Below are 18,474 nucleotides of genomic sequence, written 5' to 3'. Positions count from 1 at the left end.
AGGCTAAAGAGTTGAGAGATGGAGTTTATGTGAAGTTTGAAGCATACAACATGCAGACACAAACATGGATGGTATCCTGGGAGTGTGGGGGTATGTATTTTCATGTCTTAAACACTTTGAGATAAAATTTTAGACTATTTTAATTGTGTTGGTAAACTAAGTAGCTTAAAAATACAAAATGTAACTCTTCTATTAGAGTAGTTGACTGCTCTATTAGTGTATTTTGATCTGAACCATCAATACCATTGTAAATAATTTTAATTGCCTGAATATTCTTGACCAGTTTCTAGAAACCTCAGAAACCCTCGCCCCTGAAAGCACTAGACAATAGGATGTATAGTAAGTAACCATTGTGATGTATTTATTATTATTATTATTAGCGCTTTACAGTGACCAGCACTGAAGGTCTGACAGCAACACATGCTGCAGCCTTAGGATTACCTAACCTACAAGGACTTAGACCTAGTGACTTGACTTACTAACTGAATAAGGTGTATGAAAAGTATAGGTGCACAGTAGTGCCCAAACAAATTTGGATTGTCATGGTTCAAACATTCATCAACTAAAGTTCATGAATCTTTCAAACTTTTAAATGGAGCTGGTTCCTCTTTACAAATTATAAATTACAGCATATTAAATGTTAAATACATGTCTCAAAAGTTTGCAACACACACATGCAGCTGTACTGACTCAACAGTTTTACTGAGAAAACTTGAAATTGAATACCACAAGTAAAAATGCTTGTGGTTACTAGGTTTTAAATACATTTTACTACTGCTATACAGTTGAGACAAGTGACTGGCACCACATAGGAACCTTTAAACCTCATAGAGGCATGGCTGGTGACCACCACTAAACCATCAACACATAACTTAATTAAATACCATGTGTCTAGCTCCCCCCACATCATAATGGAACACTGCAAGATGGACAGCTTAACAGTATCACTATCTAATTAGTGGCTATAGTTCAAACTGTTCAAACTATATTCGAATGTTCGTTCATTCGAATGAACCTTCGAATTCACCTAAGTTTGTTTGGGCCCTAGTACAGAGCTTGCATGCAGAGGAAATCCAGATCCCAAGCCGTGTGACCCATTAGGCTCTAGCTAGTTGGATCACAAGCCGTCCAGTCCAATGCTCAGGCCCCCACCTTCCCCTGGGAGCCTCAATGTCAAAGTTGTACAATAAATAGCAAGCTTTCAGTAGTCCTCTTGCAGATTCAAACTTTGAATGGAATACCTCTTGATCATTGTACTAAGTAAATTGACATTCACACGTTATTCAGTAGCAGTCAATTGCAATGCATAATATTATGTACCTTGACACTCCTACTTTAAATTTAATAAATTTATTAAATCTTCTATACAAAGTAATAAGCACTGCTCTAATCACTAATGGTTTTTGTGATAGTCACAGTTAAGCTACAGACTTATAGTACATAGGAAAAAACATTTACAACTCATGTCATTACAATCATTTTACTGACAGCAGCCTTCCTTATAAATTATCTTACTTTGTTTAGTCCTCCAGGTGAAAGTCAACAAAGCAGGAGTTTTAAATATTATAGAATAAGATGACATATTTGCTCTTCTCTCAATGGTTCCACAGCAGTTTTTCAGTGGTCATTATTATAATACACAAAAGTAATGCTTGGCGTAGCTACTGCAGGCATACAAGAATTAACAATAATTCATGTCTCCTAAGTGGCGTTCACTATATAGCTTTTCCCAACTGAAAGCAAAACCTCAACTCAGATACTTTCTTGCCGTACAGCTGTACTTAACCACATAAGCAGAGGCAAGCACACACAATAATAGCATCCACAGCCATCAACTAGCATTGTAGCTTTCCCCAAGTAGGTAGCTGGTCCATTTCCATTGAACTACACAACATTGCTTTACATCTCTGTTCACAAAAGGTGGAATGGTCAGGTACAGTATGCAATGTTCAAAATTTATTATACTTCTGTACAACAATATAATATGTTTAGCACACATTATGCCCAGTCATGCACTCATGCATGCAAACATACATGCATGCATGTATACAATAATGCAATATTAAGTAAATCCTGCATGTGCGAGGGACTTCATGCAGCTATGTAGTCAGCAATGGAAAAGAGTACCATGATTGTCATACTTTCAATTTGCTAAGCCTTCAGTTCAAGTTCAGGTGCTACACAATAAAGCATGCCTTAATGCAATGAAAAACATGCTTCAGATACGCTTTATAAAATGATAATATTATTACACAATTACAATACACAATATGGATTATACATTGATACGGATATCATATTGGTTTCCTGAGTCAGTAATCTTTAGTGTTCCACTGAGGTCTCCATTGTGGACCTGTTCCCTTAACAATGACACTATACGATCACCATCATTAGTGTGTGGCACACTGAAGTAGACCTGTGGAGGAGTATAGTGTTTTGATAGTTGAGAAGTGTAATCTAATTTTAGTACAAAAAAATGTGGTTTTGTAAGCTGCCATATTTGTAAATGGCTAATTGAAGAATTTAGACCCTGTGGATTTCACACTGATGTGCTAGCCACAAGGTAGCTATTTATTTTCTCACTGATGATCTATGCAATAAAAGTTTTAGCTTTTCTATGTGAACAATTGGAAGTGTTTGAAGTTCCACTGTGGAACTTGGGTAACTGATTTATAGTAATGCTTTGGACTATATATGTAACAGACCACAATGTACAAGCAAATAAACACCAACCACAGGTTATTTGTTATTACTGATTATGTTGCAGTACTAGAAAATACCCATTGGCCATCATAAGAAGTCCAGAAAAAGTGCTGTACAAACATTTTTGAAGAGAGAGACCTCCGCTTTCAAAGGTGCCGAGTACTGATTCTTAATTAGTCTAGCACTGTAGTAACTCATTAACTCACTTGTATTAGAGGAGTTTGTGTTCTTGGTATGGTGACAATATTAGTAGTGAGGATGGTTGACACATCCACCTACAGTGAGGGTGCATGTTATAGTACATTCACGTTGAGCTGAACCCTCAAAAACATTTAATAGCTCATGGATGCAATTACACACGATCTTGAAATTTGGCTCATTTGTAGTACTGCTTGACCCGCTAAAAATGTTTCAAAATCTTTTTGTTCAAATGTTTGACATAATATTTATGACCAATCAAAATTTTCACAATATATTTGCTATGGGGAAGCCATATAAGTACAGTGTCCATTACAGCCCTTTCCCGAACTTGTAATGGAGCCAAACCGTACGTGTCTGTTGTTGACACCTTTGCTGTTACCACTAATCATCTGGTTGGCTGAAATGTTAACTCTGTTGAGAAAAAATCCACTTTTAATTTTTAGCTGTTTTTCAGGATTCAGCTCAACGTGAACATACTATAGTGGTGTGACAGTATAGTTAGGTACCTCAAACTGATCAGCTAATGCTTGTTTCATCTGATCCTGTATATCAGTGATGTTACCATCAAATGTGATGTTTAGACCAAGTACATCAGGAGTAGATTCCTATAGTACGATAGTGTAGTAATAGTACCTTCAAGCTACATGAATCTTCTATTAGAAAATATTTTGAAGATTGGAATAAAATATCTAAAGGTGTTTGGCTACACTAATGCATCACATCAGTGTTGTTGACTGATCAACTTCACCTCACATGAATAATATACAACATGGTGCTGGTATATGCAGACAATTAACTGAACCAAGAACACTAGGATTTAGACTATGGGTGTATCATTTACATGTGCACAATAGGTGAGCATTTGTGAAAGCAAAATATTGCGTACACAGATTCTAATTTGATGAAGCGATGTAGGGACAGTTATTGTTGTCACAACGCAAGGTTGATTGTTTTGCATATAAATACACAGCACACTTGTGCAATGTCATTATGTTACAACTTGTGTTACCAAATTGCATTGACACTTAGCTGCTTTCCTAACCTTCTTGTAATTGTGGGCACTAATTGGGACAAGACGCATCACACAGCAATGTAACATTATGCAACTCAAGGTTACATGGTAATACATGTTGGTATTATATGCCCACCATTATCCTATCCTCTAACAACTGTGATGCTAGTTCCATAATATCTGTAGTACACAATAAATGGATCATGTGATCACAACATGTAACATACTGCAAGTGTTAGCCAGAGGAGCTCTACTACTGATGTAGTCCAGTGTGGATGGTAACTGATAAGTGTACAGGCACACCAAGTCTCCCAAACAGTCTGAATTGTTGACACACATCTACACAACATATATAATTACGCTAATAACACATATAGCTATAACACACATATTACTGCAACTGACCAATATTTTACGTTTGAAAACAATTTGCCAAACTTTATTGCTAATTAGCTATTGCACACTGTTTAGAGCATGATACATTTGCCAAACTACGGCAAGTAGGTATGCATACATTATGCCGGAATAATTTTTGATGATCTTCAAGAATAATAAACATATTTTTGTGTAGTATCACAGAAAAATTTGTAAAGGAACATCCACAATCATTGTTAGCACAAAATCGGGCTAAGATCAAAATATTCTAATAGAGCAGTCATTTACTTTAATAAAATAGCCAGACTAGTTAGTTGTGACCGCTCTATTAGAGTATCTCGATCTTTGGGCGTGCGAATAATTTTGCGAATAATAGGTGAATTAAAGAATTGCCATAAAGAATAACAGGTAATTTAAAAAGCATAATGTACTCAAGTCTAACGTCAAGCTGATTTCATTGCTTACTTGACATGCAGAAAGTCATTACCAATCCAGTACATATATGCTGAACCTTATATCATTCAAAGAATCAATGATTACATGATCACCAAGTTATCAAGATAGTACTAGCAAGCTTTAATCCTTTTCAGTGGATACTCTCATTCATTTCAAATCAATCTGTTAAGCATGTGGGGATATACCTGAGTGATGTTACAGGGTGAGCAAAACTCTCCTCCACAATCAACGTCAGTCTCATGGGGACTCTGGATGTTGTCAAAACATGTTGCCTCTACAATGATACATACACATGTACACATAATAGTCTATTGCAGGTTCTCTTTTGTATTGTATGTAATAAAATATAACAGGAGCACTATATGTGACCGGGCCTGCGAAAACAGGGCATGTGGGCACAAACTACACACCATCACTCTACGGGTCATACCTTAGTACTGAAAACGTATATTTCCATTCTGTAACTTGCATCATGATGCCAATTAAATGCTTACTACAAGCTGAAAATTGCAATTCCATAGCATAATGGTACAGAAAGTTATGAGTGATGAAAGTGTGAAAAAGTAGGCAAGAATCATGTGCCCACATGCCCTGTTATCGCAGGCCCGGTCACATATTATGATGTTCGACTACATACGAACTATCAGATATCTGCTACACGTTTTTGCTTTGTGTGACTATAATAATATAATTCAATTATACTGTTCAACATTATATTATATATAAAACTTTTTGACAGCTATAGCTTTAGCCAGCCATTTGTGCTTCCACAGTTTGGTATGCAGTATACTTAATTCACAAGCGGTGGAAATGGGTAGCATGACTTTTATCAGTAAATGCTTGATCAAAATACTCTAATAAAGCAGTCAAACATTCTAGAACTGCAAGTTGCTACTTAATTTACCTATAAGTTAAAAAAAAAACAGTCAAACCTTTCTTAAGGGGGATTCCCACAGACTTCCTAGAATCCATCATGCCTGCTTCAAATTCAACTACAGCTATAATGTTGAATTATTTGTGACTAGAAAATGCATTATGTCCTTTAGATATTTCTGACCTTAAAACGTAGCCTTTCATCAAAATCACCAATACAGTGGAACCTATCTAAGTACCTAAAAATTGCTTTGATAGGCAGGTGGTTGTATTTTGACAGGTAGACTAGTGTATAAACGTCTCTTTTGGGGGATTTATAGTTGACCCTTATACAGAGGTGGCCTTTCTATACAGGTGGCTGCTAAGACAGGTTCCACTGCATTTACAAGGTTGGTAACATCCAGGCACCAAAACAGAACTACGTTGTCTACCTAGTTCCAGCACACATGTGACACTTCAACAACATCTCACCTGTCACATTGAGCTCTCCAAAGTAGCTACTATCACTTCCGTTAATATTACTGATCACACACTGGTACACACCAACATCATCCAACATTACATCACTGATGAGTAGAGACCCATCCTCCAGCAGCTGTACCCTTTGATCATATTCTATAGACTGATTGTCCCTCGACCATGTCACCTCTGGTCGAGGTAGGGCAGTGATGTTACAGTTTAGTGTGATAGAGTCTCCAGTGAGTACTGAAGTGTTCTGAGGATGTGTAAGTATGCTGGGAGCATCTGAAGTGATCAGTTACTATAGTAACACATCAGATTGGCAATCTCACTTACAGCAAGTGAAGGTGACATTCATTTCAGTAACAACTGTGATAGACACACCCCTTGACTCTAATGGCCACACACATATAACATCAGTCACCAAAATATTAGGGTTGGCAGTCAGGTAGTCACGTAGTGGGACAGACATACAGTCGCACTCCCAAATGTTGTTAGACAGGTCACTATGAGTTGAGTAGTAGTGATAGCAATCAATGTAGACACTCACATGTTAAATGATGATGTGTTTACTGTAGAAAATATTCCTTCTGGTAAGTGTGTGAGTTGTGTTCCCTTTACTGAACTGTTAACAAGAGTACATGTATGGTTAGCAGCTTATACTATCGTATAATCTGTAAGGTACAGATCTTTCACTTATGTCATGAGTTCTGTTATGATGTGTAGCTAGGGGTCGAGCCAAAACATTTGCAGTTAACACTAAAATTTAAAACAAATGGCTATAATATTATGGCTAGAGCTGATTTTAGGAAATCACTACATGACCATGAAATTAAATCATCTAGAACCCTGTATAAATAGTTATCATAGCATGTCTCATAAGCTACAACACAAATAACCACACAACTTACACTAGTGGTGTTTGTCCAATATGGGTGAACACATCTGCTGGGAGCTCTTCTATATCACTCCCATCAAGAGTTCTGTAGTAAAGTAACAGTATACATGCACCAGAATCTATAGTAATCTATAGTAAACTGTGATCAAGAGCATAATAGAGCAGCATCTCACGTGATATTTTATTATGCCACATTACATTGTGAGCTTTTAACTTTACTCAAATTATGTATTGTATGTGTATGGATTCTGAGATGAGTAGACAGCAAATTTGCAATGTTGATTTATTTAAGATACTGAATGTGTGTACTTTTCTAGGAGTCAAATGTCCTTATGCATGATGTAAGCAGCTATTTCTCTTCATGTAAACTACTCCATATTCATTCATCTACAGCTATACTTAATTGTTCACAAGTTAACAACACTTTCTAGGACCATGTCTTTGGTAACACAATGTTCACAGACATTGTGTATAATCAAAAATAATGTTATAATGGGTGCATGCATATTGTGTCCATCAAACAACACTTACAAGTACTGCAGATGAGATAGACCAAGAAAGGCATCGGCTTGCACTGTGGATAGTGGAGTGTTCCTTATCGTTCTGATGATGAATGAAGGAAAATGTTACAGAGTGGTCACATTTTATGTGCTGTCTTACAAGTTCTGCAATGCTGTCAGATTGGAGAATGCTCTGTCGCTAATGTTCCACAGTGGATTACCATCCAGACTCCTACATATCAAATTGCATAAAATGGCTGTAGACAACAGAAGCATCTTACAATAATAGAAGTTGACTCAAGCCTTCACTGAAATCATCATTGCCAATGCTTGCTATTGTATTGTCATTTAAGTACCTGCAGAAAGTGGATAGAGCATACGCCCCCCTGACACAGACACACACCGCAACACACAGACACACAGACAGACAGACACACACACACACACACACACACACAGTCACACACACAAACACAATACAGACTTACAACTCTTCAAGTTGACTATATCGAGTGAAATTACCAGGAATAATTTCTGTCAGATCATTTCCAGTCATAATCCTACAGAAATCAACAGTAGATTAGCCCCACCTCCAAAGTGTTTATAAATTTCCCGCAAAATTTTCATGCAGTTTCATAGGCCGATGCAGTCGTGCAAACACACGGCAAGCATATGGAGTACAACTGCAGTTGCGAGATACTCACAATACTCTAGTGTTGAGTGGCGCGTCATCTGGTATAGACGTGTACTGGAACGATGTGGCTGGCCGACAATCCACTGTGCGCGTGATCCCAGAACAGGAGCAATAGAAAGGACATTGAGCAGCCGATAACTGCATAAGTAGCGCGACAAGAACTAGCGTACTAATCATCTTATGTCCCAAGGAGCCCCGCCCACTCCGGTTTCTAAGGTTACTGGAAAATAGAGCAACAAATTAACGAATCGAATGGTCTAATTTCTCGAACGAAGGGAATATTTAACATGGCGCTGTCTACTGACACTGTTCTGCCTCCAGGATGGGTGAGGAAGGAATCAAAGACAACGAAGAAGGTGTATTATTTTAACACCCACACTAACGCCAGTCAGTGGGATCGACCTGAACCGCTACCTCCTGGAATGGTATGAAAATCATAAATTAGAATACACTGTGTCCCGTAGTTGTATTCACGTGATCAGATGTGCTAGGACTACAGATATTTGCGTGACCTTGTCAAATGTACAAATTACAACACACAACTAGTGTTGTGTCCAGACTTTACCTACTGCTAGGGTCTGGTGACAATGCCTGAAAGATTGTGGCGTACGCTATTTTTCTTTGACCAATCAGATGTTCCAATCCAGTATAACATTTGATTAAAGCGATGAAGATGACCAACAAAGCAAGAATACAAATGTGTAAACAGTATGGTAAAGGGCAAGACCCTATGGGTGGGGGTGTGGACATAAGTTTATTAGCCAGTTTTTAATTTTAGCGTTTAAGGTCATTTACTAAACACAAAAATAAACTTTGTGTCACTTTGCAAGATATAGTGAGATATAACTTTTCTTAATGTGTGTGCTAGTGTAAATGTGTGCTAGTGTAAATGTGTGCTAGTGTAAATGTGTGCTAGTATAAATCAATCAAAGCTACTGCAATTCAAGGAGGGAAAGCCGTCGCATGTTTGGAATGAAAAACCACTACCATTTGTTGCTTAGAGTCCCCTTTAGTTCAGGTGTTGTCTGTCAAGCTCTCTCTTCGTCTGTGCAGACCCATTTCATTGTAAATATGATAGCTAACCAGCACAAACAATACAAGTAGGACACGTTACAGTAATTCATGTATATGTGTAAACTGTGTGGGTGGATCAAAAAGAACCGCCCAGGCTAAATGTAGCCAAGTTACCTACTTTCGGACTACTATTGGCTAGTCGATTATATAGCATTAGTACTCATGTGATTAGTATGCATGGCCATAAAAACACTCAGATGGAAGCGTTTCATTATCTCGCTATCTATAAGTTTAAAACACTACATTTAGTGCATTAAACTAGTGCTATAGCTTATTCACAAATGCTTCGATCTGTACATTTTCGAATACAGGCCACACCCACTGTACTGATTACACGAAAAACCACTCTACTAACAAGCTTACCCATGTACTGTAGGCCTTTAGTATTGTTCCTTCAATAGCATAGATTAAAACATTAAACTCGTGATAACTGGTGATGATAAGTTGTGATTGGCTATCGGCTAATATTTGTCCTGTATCAAAAAGGGTAACCGCAGTAGTGTCAGCAATTACCAACCTATATCCTTAACCCCCAACTGTGCTAAGACTATGGAACACATTATCATACAGTACGATAGTACTGTATAGTAGGGACATCAAAGGTGTGGGGGTGATCCGTGATATAATATAACCCAAAAACCTGTCACAATTTTTCCTCACAATGACTTGACAGTATTGGTTGGGTAAAATTGGGCCCTAAAGTGTCTTCAGATTGACCTGAAACGTTTCTGTCAAGTTGCTACAGCATTTAAAAATAAATAAAATACAATTATTCAACGGAATATTCTACTGCCTGTCTGCCTGCCTGCCTGCCTGCCTGCCTGCCTGCCTGCCTGCCTGCCTGCCTGCCTGCCTGCCTGCCTGCCTGCCTGCCTGCCTGCCTGCCTGCCTGCCTGCCTGCCTGCCTGCCTGCCTGCCTGCCTGCCTGCCTGCCTGCCTGCCTGCCTGCCTGCCTGCCTGCCTGCCTGCCTAACACCTTCAGTCAAGCGTAGCAGAAAACTGGCTACAGCTACAGCCCTAATTCTTTCACAAAAATGTTTCTAGTTCGCTTAAGAAAAAAACCTTTGGTATATTGATAAACATACAATGCTTGCGCTATTGTCTTAACTTTTATTCTTCTAACCATGGCCACCAATCAAGGTTCTACTGCTGAGTGTTAATAGACTACAGTACAGCTTCATCTACTAGTGTATATTGCATCAAACTATTTGAATACACGTGGTCGCCGGTTGCACCAAAAACACATGCATACATGACTTGCTGTTGGTATCGATCAGAGAGCAATTCACAACGAACTATATAGCAATGTGTAAGTCAATAAATATAGTTTATTTAGTAACAATGTCAAACTGAGTCGGGTCATCCAGGTCCTGCTTTACAGATTATTCGGGTCTGACCCCACATGCTAAATTAAATGTGGACGTGTTACTACATGTCATAGCGTAGCTCTGATTCTTTCATGAGTCACGTCCACTTATGTAAATTACTGTCTATAGACATATGGTAGCCACACCCATTGATCAGTCCATACGTATATGCACGAATCCATGTCCATTATTGTCTGCAGGCTTATGTAGAGCCATGCCCACTGATCAGTTGTTATTGTATGAGTCATAGTCTAGTATAATAGTGCTGTGATTAACTCTTTTAAAATATTGTGACTAGATTTGTGAAAAGTACGCTATTTAGTGGTCATGAGCTTGCAAAAAAAACTTCACAAACAAGTATAAGAAAAAATTAGGAATCTTAAATTAGAGTAGGGACAGTGTGTGTAGTAGGGATATTCACTTCTTATTGTTTTACAGTATTTGGACATTACGTATTACTCCGATCCAGCTTGTTTCAGTACTTTTTATTGCAGCACTATACACTGTCCCTACTCTAATTTAAATTCCTATTTTTTTCTTATACTTGTAATTATTTACCATTCCATCATGGACCAACACAAGGTTTTCATTGAAAACCAACATGGCTTTCGATCAAACCACTCTTGTGTCACTCATTTAATCACTCTGACTAGTGATGCGCACTAACACCACATTTCACTACCGATCCGATATCGAGTACATTTTAGATGGAAATGGCCGATACCGATACTTTGCCACACTGAGGCATTACTCACAAAAACAGCTAGTAGTCGTTGATAGACTAGCTTACTAAATACATTAGCTAATTTCATAAACTGTAGTTCCTGGTTTTGTGGCCATCAAGCAGATAACGACAATAGTTTATGGCTTCAATGAATCTTATTTCGTGGCTAACTGCTGTTTCCACATACTAATAATGTTAATGGCTGGCTTCTTTAAAAGAATTCAAGGCTGCGTATATCAGCTTTTGCTCAACTCCGTTTGACATGCTATGTATGTCGCCATCTTGAAAAACAATTAGGTGACGTCATACAAAGTATCGATTAGTATCGGACAGTTATAGCTTTACCGATTCCAGTCTGATACTGCCAAAATACTAACTCTGACCAAGTTTTTCTATGCTCTTGACCATTGATATAATCCTTTTAGACTTCTCTAAAGCTTTTGATACAGTCCCACATCAGTGACTTCTGACTAAATTAAGACACTATGGAATTAACAACAGTATTCTTACATGGATTGAATCTTGACTCACTAGACGTTCACAAAGCATGGTGAAACTTCAAACCCTGTACCGTAGGGCAAGAAATTTTCGTGGGATACAAATTTGTCATGTCTTATCCACAAAAATTAAATATTTTGTAGCTCCTGTACAAGTTGTATGGAGATTGATGTCTAAACCACGAAAAAATTTTCCATGAAAATACAGATTTTACCACATTTTAGCAATCCACGAAACTTTAATACCACAAAATTACTTGCCCTATGGTACCAGTTTTGTCAGGAGTACCTCAGGGAACTGTCCTGGGTCCCCTGATGTTTTATATATATATAAATGACGTCACAAAAGACATAAATTCTTCTCTTTGGATTTGGATGTTCACAGGTGATTGCTTGCTTTACAGAATACGGTGGAACCCCTATAAGACGGACACCATTGGGGAAATGAAATGTGTCGTTTAAATGGAGGTGTCCTTATTTAAGGGGTTTTTTAAAATTTTACAATAAGTAGTTTTAATGCACGAGAACTAGACCAAGTGGTGGAGCAAGATGGGTTATGGTACCATGTGAACCAGATATGATCAATTTAATAGCAACAGACATGATGTTATTGGGTTACCTATGTTGTGTGGCCTCTACTACACTATCCAGACAATTAGGCACCACAACAATTATATATGTGCTCCCATAAAAAGACTTATTTGGATTACTCCATGTTTGATTATTTATCAAGATGGTTGGCTATACAGATAGCTATGTAGTTTATCCTGTAGTGCAGTTTATGCAGTTTATTCGTAAAGTACATCAGCCACTATTTTCAGAAAACTTGGGTAAGAACATTAATAGCAGTACTTTTATGCGCATTCATATGGCTTCTCGTAACTTTGGAACTTTGGTAGAATAGACAATACAGAGACAGTGCTTTCTGCATTAAATGTTGTAGTTCGATTGATTGTTGTAACTGACAATGAACCTTTCTTATTTGTGTCCGTGATTAGCGAGGTGTTGTACTGTAGTGCTTGCCACATCTGGGAATTGTGCACTGTCTTGTTTACAGAATAGAGAGGTGTCCTCTACTGAGGGGGAATTAATACACACAGGTATTGGAAATTGCATTTGGGACTTTATTAATTGTCCATTATAAAGAGGCTGCCCACCATTCAGGGGTGTCTGTTAAGAGGGGTTTCACTGTAATCAATAACCACTAGGCTCCAAAAAGATCTGGACAAGTTATCTGAATGGGCTAACACTTGGCAACTAAGCTTTAATGTCATCAAATGTGCTGTAGTGTGGTGCACAAGGACCTCTTTACCCATCACACATAATTACATATTGAATGACCACTTATTAGAAGTGTCTGAGCAACACTCTTATCTGGGTGTTTTGATTAACAGTAGGGCTGGGAGATTATATTGATTGTGGGATTAATCATGAACATGTGATGTTGATATGTAGTATAAATAATTGTGATGTTGTGACATCACATGCAAATGTGCATTAGTTAATTCAAAATGGTGGCACATACTGTTGTGGAAGAATACCAGGGGGGTGTAGGACAAGCCCACGTGAATTTGTAATGGAATTACGTAAGGCCCTTAGCACTACTAAATATATATTCAAAAGAAAACAGTTTCTTCTACCTCTCTATAAGGATATATCCAACACGGGACGATTGTTGTGGTTGTTTGATGAATGCGGAGACCGTTAGTGGCGAATTGGTGATCGCCACATGTCGTCATTTCAGAACACTAATTTCTTCATAATGGTTTTGTATTTCTTCACGAAAATTACACCTTCGTAAAGTACAAACATGGTAGAACTCAAATATCTATCAAACCTTGTCGAACCTCTTCATCGATATTTTGTACAGTAACCATTCACTCACGTGGAATATTTTCAAGCATCACTTAAGTGCATTGTGTAATGCATGTGGGCTTGTCCTACCCCCCCTGGAAGAATACAGTCCAGAAAACAAGCCTGATAGAGATCATTGTGCGAATAAATCTTGCTACATAGTTTAAAGCTTACCTGTATAAACCGATGGATTTCTAAGGGTACTATTATTCATTTATTTCATTATGTTGTTTATATTAAACTGTAACTACCTATGGCCTTATTTGTGTTGAACAGTTGTATACTACTTCACTCTGTATTAAATATTTCGTACAAAGTTGTACATACACGTTGCTGATGTATGTGAGTTATAACATTGTAATAGTTATCATAATCATGATATGTTGCATCCTACAATCATGAAAGTAGCAAAATTTCACAATCGCATAGCCCTAATTATGGTAACCATCAAGAGCTAATAACTTGTGTTAATTCTGTCATACTAAAAATGCTTCAAACACACACATCATCGCCACTCTACCGATTACTTAACGACATGATTGTCAACTAATCAGATAGCTCATTAAGGGTCGTCACATCACATTTGATGATGATCATTACGAACATATAACAAGTTCATTGGTCTCCATGGGTTACAGGTTATATAGTTAGCCAATAGTCTATACATAGCCCTAATTAACAGATCGTTATCCTGGTTCCCACCAAAGTAGCTAAAGCAGCAAAAATTCTAAAAAAAATTTGAAGCGCAACCTCAGTAATTCAAAAAAGTTAAGGAATTGGCATACCTCACAATGGTTAGACCACAAATGGAATACACATCAGCTGTGTGGGATCCATACTATAATTCACAAATCCAACAATTAGAAGAGGTACAACGTTGTGCAGCCTGATGGATTTATACAACGACTATAGTAGATTTAGCTCAGTCTCAGCAATGTTAAGTGAACAATCTTGGCCATCTCTTGAGACCCGTTGTAAGATATCTAGATTACAAGTCCTACACAAGGCACTGTATCACCAGCTGCTATCTCCATTCCATCGTATTACTGACCATCAATGAGAACAACCAGATCATACCACCCATTACATTTCATCATACCATCTTCATCCACAAGGTCATATCAGAACAGTTACTTCTCCAGAACTATTAAAGAATGGAACACCTTGCCACTTAATATTATTGAAACCTCGGACTCTGATTTATTTACATTACTTTTATAATCACATTACTGCACTTGTAATTAAATATTTGGTTTGCATTGTAACTCTTTTTCCTGAGCATACCAGCAGGGCTGACAGCTCAGTATTTCAGCGCTTATAAGCTCCTGGTATAAATAATAGTACCAAAACACTGAATTTAATACAATAATTAAATTTAGCTGGTTTAGTGATGCAGTCAACCCTAACACAGACATGTTTATGAGAATTTCATTAAAAACACACACATCAGGGTCTAGTATCTTCCAACTTGTCTCTTGAACAAACCTACTATCATCGTATAAAGTTACTTGATGGTGCATTACTAAAAAAGAGGTTTTATAAAACTTAATTTTGCTTAACTTAGCTCCTGCATACCCTTCTGGTCCTTGAATGTTTATGTCATACTGTATTTACTGCTGCACGAATGTTTGTACTGTAGGTTAGCTTTCATGATGAGTACAGGCTTGTTATCTTCAGTAGTTGTTATGTTTTTTTCTTCTGTTGTTAATAATAATTTTGTGCTTTGCACTGTTGTGTTTGTGTGTATGTGTACTGTGTGTTTGAATGACGATTAGTCTTACAGTACATACATGTACTTTCTCACAAAAACATTGACTAGAAACCAGCCTCACAATACCTTCATGGCACCCCTTGGCAGTAATAGTGTTATAACCAAGCCCAGCAGTACTTTCGGTATGACCCGATATACTTCCAATTAGTCGCTACAATTAAAAAAAGAAAAATTCTTATTCAGTCAGTTTTTCTACTGACTGATTGACTGACTGATGCCAATAATGGCTAAGGCTACGGGCATGATGGTTTCACTGTTACACATCTGGCTGGTGTCACACCGCAGTACGTACTATGTACACATCATAAGCTTACCTTTGTCTTCCTTTGTGGCCCATTTTTCAACTGACACTGCAAGATGTTGATTCGGAATGGCTACCTTATGTCATTGACTATTTTGGGGAATTGACTGTCTCTGTAGTGACTGGATTGATTACAGAGGTGCTTCTTGTACTTTTGGTCTTTTGTAATGCTGTGTAACGAGTAGAACATAATTGAAAGTGAAGTGTAATAACCACCATATTTTTCAGTAATTCATAGTTAGAGAGCACATTCAGATGCGAATTGATATGTCTAGTGCCATTTTTTCTTTTGATGCAGTATAGATGGGGTCACCAGTACAAAATAAGGAAACAAGTACTAGGAGTTTTAAGGGATTATAGAAATAAAAAATAATGGATTAAGATACAGTGTGGGTTGCCTACTCCTGCAGATATGTTAGTGAAATTAGGAAGTAAAAAGTGCAAATCTAGTAGTCCAGTTTGTACGTATGTGAAGGAAGAACATCTGTTCCATTTACTGAGAGAAGTACATTGACGTGAATCTTGATTAACTATGTATTTTCTGAACATTTGTTTGTGTGTGTGTGTGTGCGTGCGTGTGTGCGTGTGTGTGTGTGTGTGTGTGTGTGTGTGTTTTCATAAGTTCTACTATAAATAGCCAACAGTCCCAGAGACCTGAGCCATGTTGACATTGATAATGGTTCTTAACAAATATGATATTGTATTAATGCTTTACAGTGACCAGCACTGAAGGTCTGCAGCAACATGTGCTGCAGCCTTAGGATTACCTAACCTAATTTCAAGGACTTAGACTTAGTGACTTATAGCTGAAAAGGTGTAACATATCTTAAATAGGTTGTTATTACTGTTGCTACAGGTACAGGCATCCCATCTTCTTGTGAAACACAGAGAATCTCGCCGGCCATCATCATGGAAGGAGAAGACCATTACACGATCTAAGGAAGAAGCTTTGGAGATGATCAAAAGTATTGTTTGTTTTGGTGTTGAAGCCTTTGTCTTGTGAACACATGTGTGCCCTACAACTACGTAGTAACATGACATGACTTGTCAGAACAGGCAGCCTTATTAGCCTTTGTAATGGAGCATTTAGCAATTTGATGTGGGGCGTATGCAGCAGCGGATGATGTATGGTATTTCTAACAGATTATTTACAACTTGAATCATTAACAAAAAATGTAATTGTTTTTGTGAAGCCAAGGTTTAATTGTTAAATGGTGGGTGGATACATACAGAATAGTATTCCACCCTTCTATATTATTTTACTCACGCACTCAATACATAAGTAGGTCCCTTCACCAATATCGTTGTATTTATAATCAATGTGCTCACCTTCTAATCGATGCATATCATATTTAAAGGGGGGGGGGTAGCATTTCCATCTGTTTTCCTTAGGAAGTAAAGTTTCCTTAGACCCCTACCAAAAGTGTACTATGCATGAAGACATCCTCTGCACAAGCACTCTGGATATGCAATGGCAGTGACAAGGCTAGAACTGAAGCACAAAGAGCTGCTATTATTTTATATGCTGTCGGAAAAGGTTGGTTGCAAGCATCATGTGATTTTAATGCAGTGGACCCTCGGTTCATGTGAATCTCAGTGGTCTCGGGCAATGATCATGCAGAACTCTGTTGAAATACTCTAATAGAACAGTCATTTCCAATTACTTGATTGGATAACTGAGGGTCTGTATTGAAATAGATCACCAGACCAATGCAAACAAAAAAAAGTATTCTATTGGTCTATTGTACATCATGCCATCAGAACCCTTGCAAACTATTTATCAGCCACCCAGACATCCCTTTGTACTGAAGAAAGGAGCCTCAACACCAGGAGCCATACTTTGTTGTATAGTTGTACAGATATTTGTAGTCTTTATAAATTGATTACTGACATTTCAAATGTCATATGAATGCGACTAACATCAAGTCTGATATTCTGTGTGGTGTGTCTGAATACAAATTTGCTATTTAAGCACTAGTATATATATGTGTGTGTGTGTGTGTGTGTGTGTGTGTGTGTGTGTGTGTGTGTGTGTGTGTGTGTGTGTGTGTGTGTGTGTGTGTGTGTGTGTGTGTGTGTGTGTGTGTGTGTGTGTGTGTGTGTGTGTGTGTGTGTGTGTGTGTGTGTGTGTGTGTGTGAACAAAATAATCATGATAACCAAATAACCGCCCATCCCTAACCTAGTGTGTATGTGTGCGTGTTCATGCGTGTGTGCATACACAGTACAGTGCATGGGTGTGTTAAAAAGGGTTTAGAGTGAGAGATGGGTTGATCATCGTACTTTTTTATCCTTTCAGAGTACAGAGAGCAACTGGTATCTGGTGAGCTAAAGTTTGCTGAGGTAGCATCCACAGAGAGTGACTGCAGTAGTGCCAAGAAGGGTGGTGACCTTGGACCATTTGGCAAAGGACAAATGCAAAGTCAGTTACCATATATAGCACTATTACCTGTGTGTGATTGTGTTGTTATTGTACTGTAGAGCCGTTTGAAGAGGCAACGTGAGTGGCTGCTGAGTGGTGCTTATACAGATGTTATTACACCGTGTTTGTTATTCAGGTATGCTCTAAAGGTTGGTGAGATATCACAACCAGTGTTCACTGATTCCGGCATCCACCTAATCTTGAGAACCGGATGAGGACTAAGAACAGGTCATATCATTTTTTTTTCAATTTTAGTATTTAATTTACAAAACAAATATACAATTTAATTATACAA

The 18,474-nt window shown here is 37.9% G+C and overlaps 2 protein-coding genes across 2 annotated transcripts; one reads left to right on the top strand and one right to left on the bottom strand.

The window, feature by feature from the left end:
• Positions 1–2,217: 2,217 nt before the first annotated feature.
• Positions 2,218–8,033, bottom strand: LOC136266572 (peroxidasin homolog). Its single transcript, XM_066061575.1, has 14 exons — positions 7,966–8,033; positions 7,759–7,833; positions 7,638–7,709; positions 7,509–7,580; positions 6,991–7,062; positions 6,630–6,704; positions 6,416–6,585; positions 6,092–6,364; positions 4,933–5,021; positions 4,144–4,255; positions 4,053–4,096; positions 3,411–3,509; positions 2,910–2,978; positions 2,218–2,416 (listed from the first exon to the last, which is right to left on the bottom strand). Exons 1-14 carry the CDS (start codon positions 8,031–8,033, stop codon positions 2,276–2,278), a joined length of 1,431 nt encoding a protein of 476 aa, XP_065917647.1. The 3' UTR covers positions 2,218–2,275.
• Positions 8,034–8,458: 425 nt separating this feature from the next.
• Positions 8,459–18,253, top strand: LOC136266201 (peptidyl-prolyl cis-trans isomerase NIMA-interacting 1-like). The gene is made up of 3 exons (XM_066061206.1): positions 8,459–8,596; positions 16,616–16,724; positions 18,057–18,253. The coding sequence occupies exons 1-3, from the start codon at positions 8,459–8,461 to the stop codon at positions 18,236–18,238; spliced, it is 429 nt and encodes a 142-aa protein (XP_065917278.1). The 3' UTR covers positions 18,239–18,253.
• Positions 18,254–18,474: the final 221 nt, after the last annotated feature.

This window comes from Dysidea avara, chromosome 9 (assembly GCF_963678975.1).
Source record: "Dysidea avara chromosome 9, odDysAvar1.4, whole genome shotgun sequence".
Classification (NCBI taxonomy): domain Eukaryota; kingdom Metazoa; phylum Porifera; class Demospongiae; order Dictyoceratida; family Dysideidae; genus Dysidea; species Dysidea avara.
Note: the sequence above shows the minus strand (reverse complement) of the source record. Positions and strands in the feature narration are given on the sequence as shown.

Bases quoted from the DNA above. Each gene is read 5' to 3' on its own strand.
- LOC136266201 (XM_066061206.1), top strand. From the start codon at position 8,459: ATGGCGCTGTCTACTGACACTGTTCTGCCTCCAGGATGGGTGAGGAAG. The intron at 8,597-16,615 runs GTATGAAAATCA...CTGTTGCTACAG, and splicing joins AACCGCTACCTCCTGGAATG to GTACAGGCATCCCATCTTCT. The intron at 16,725-18,056 runs GTATTGTTTGTT...TTATCCTTTCAG, and splicing joins AGCTTTGGAGATGATCAAAA to AGTACAGAGAGCAACTGGTA.
- LOC136266572 (XM_066061575.1), bottom strand. From the start codon at position 8,033: ATGACTGGAAATGATCTGACAGAAATTATTCCTGGTAATTTCACTCGA. The intron at 7,710-7,758 runs GTAAGATGCTTC...TTTGATATGTAG, and splicing joins TTGAGTCAACTTCTATTATT to GAGTCTGGATGGTAATCCAC. The intron at 7,063-7,508 runs GTAAGTGTTGTT...ACTTTACTACAG, and splicing joins CTATCTCATCTGCAGTACTT to AACTCTTGATGGGAGTGATA.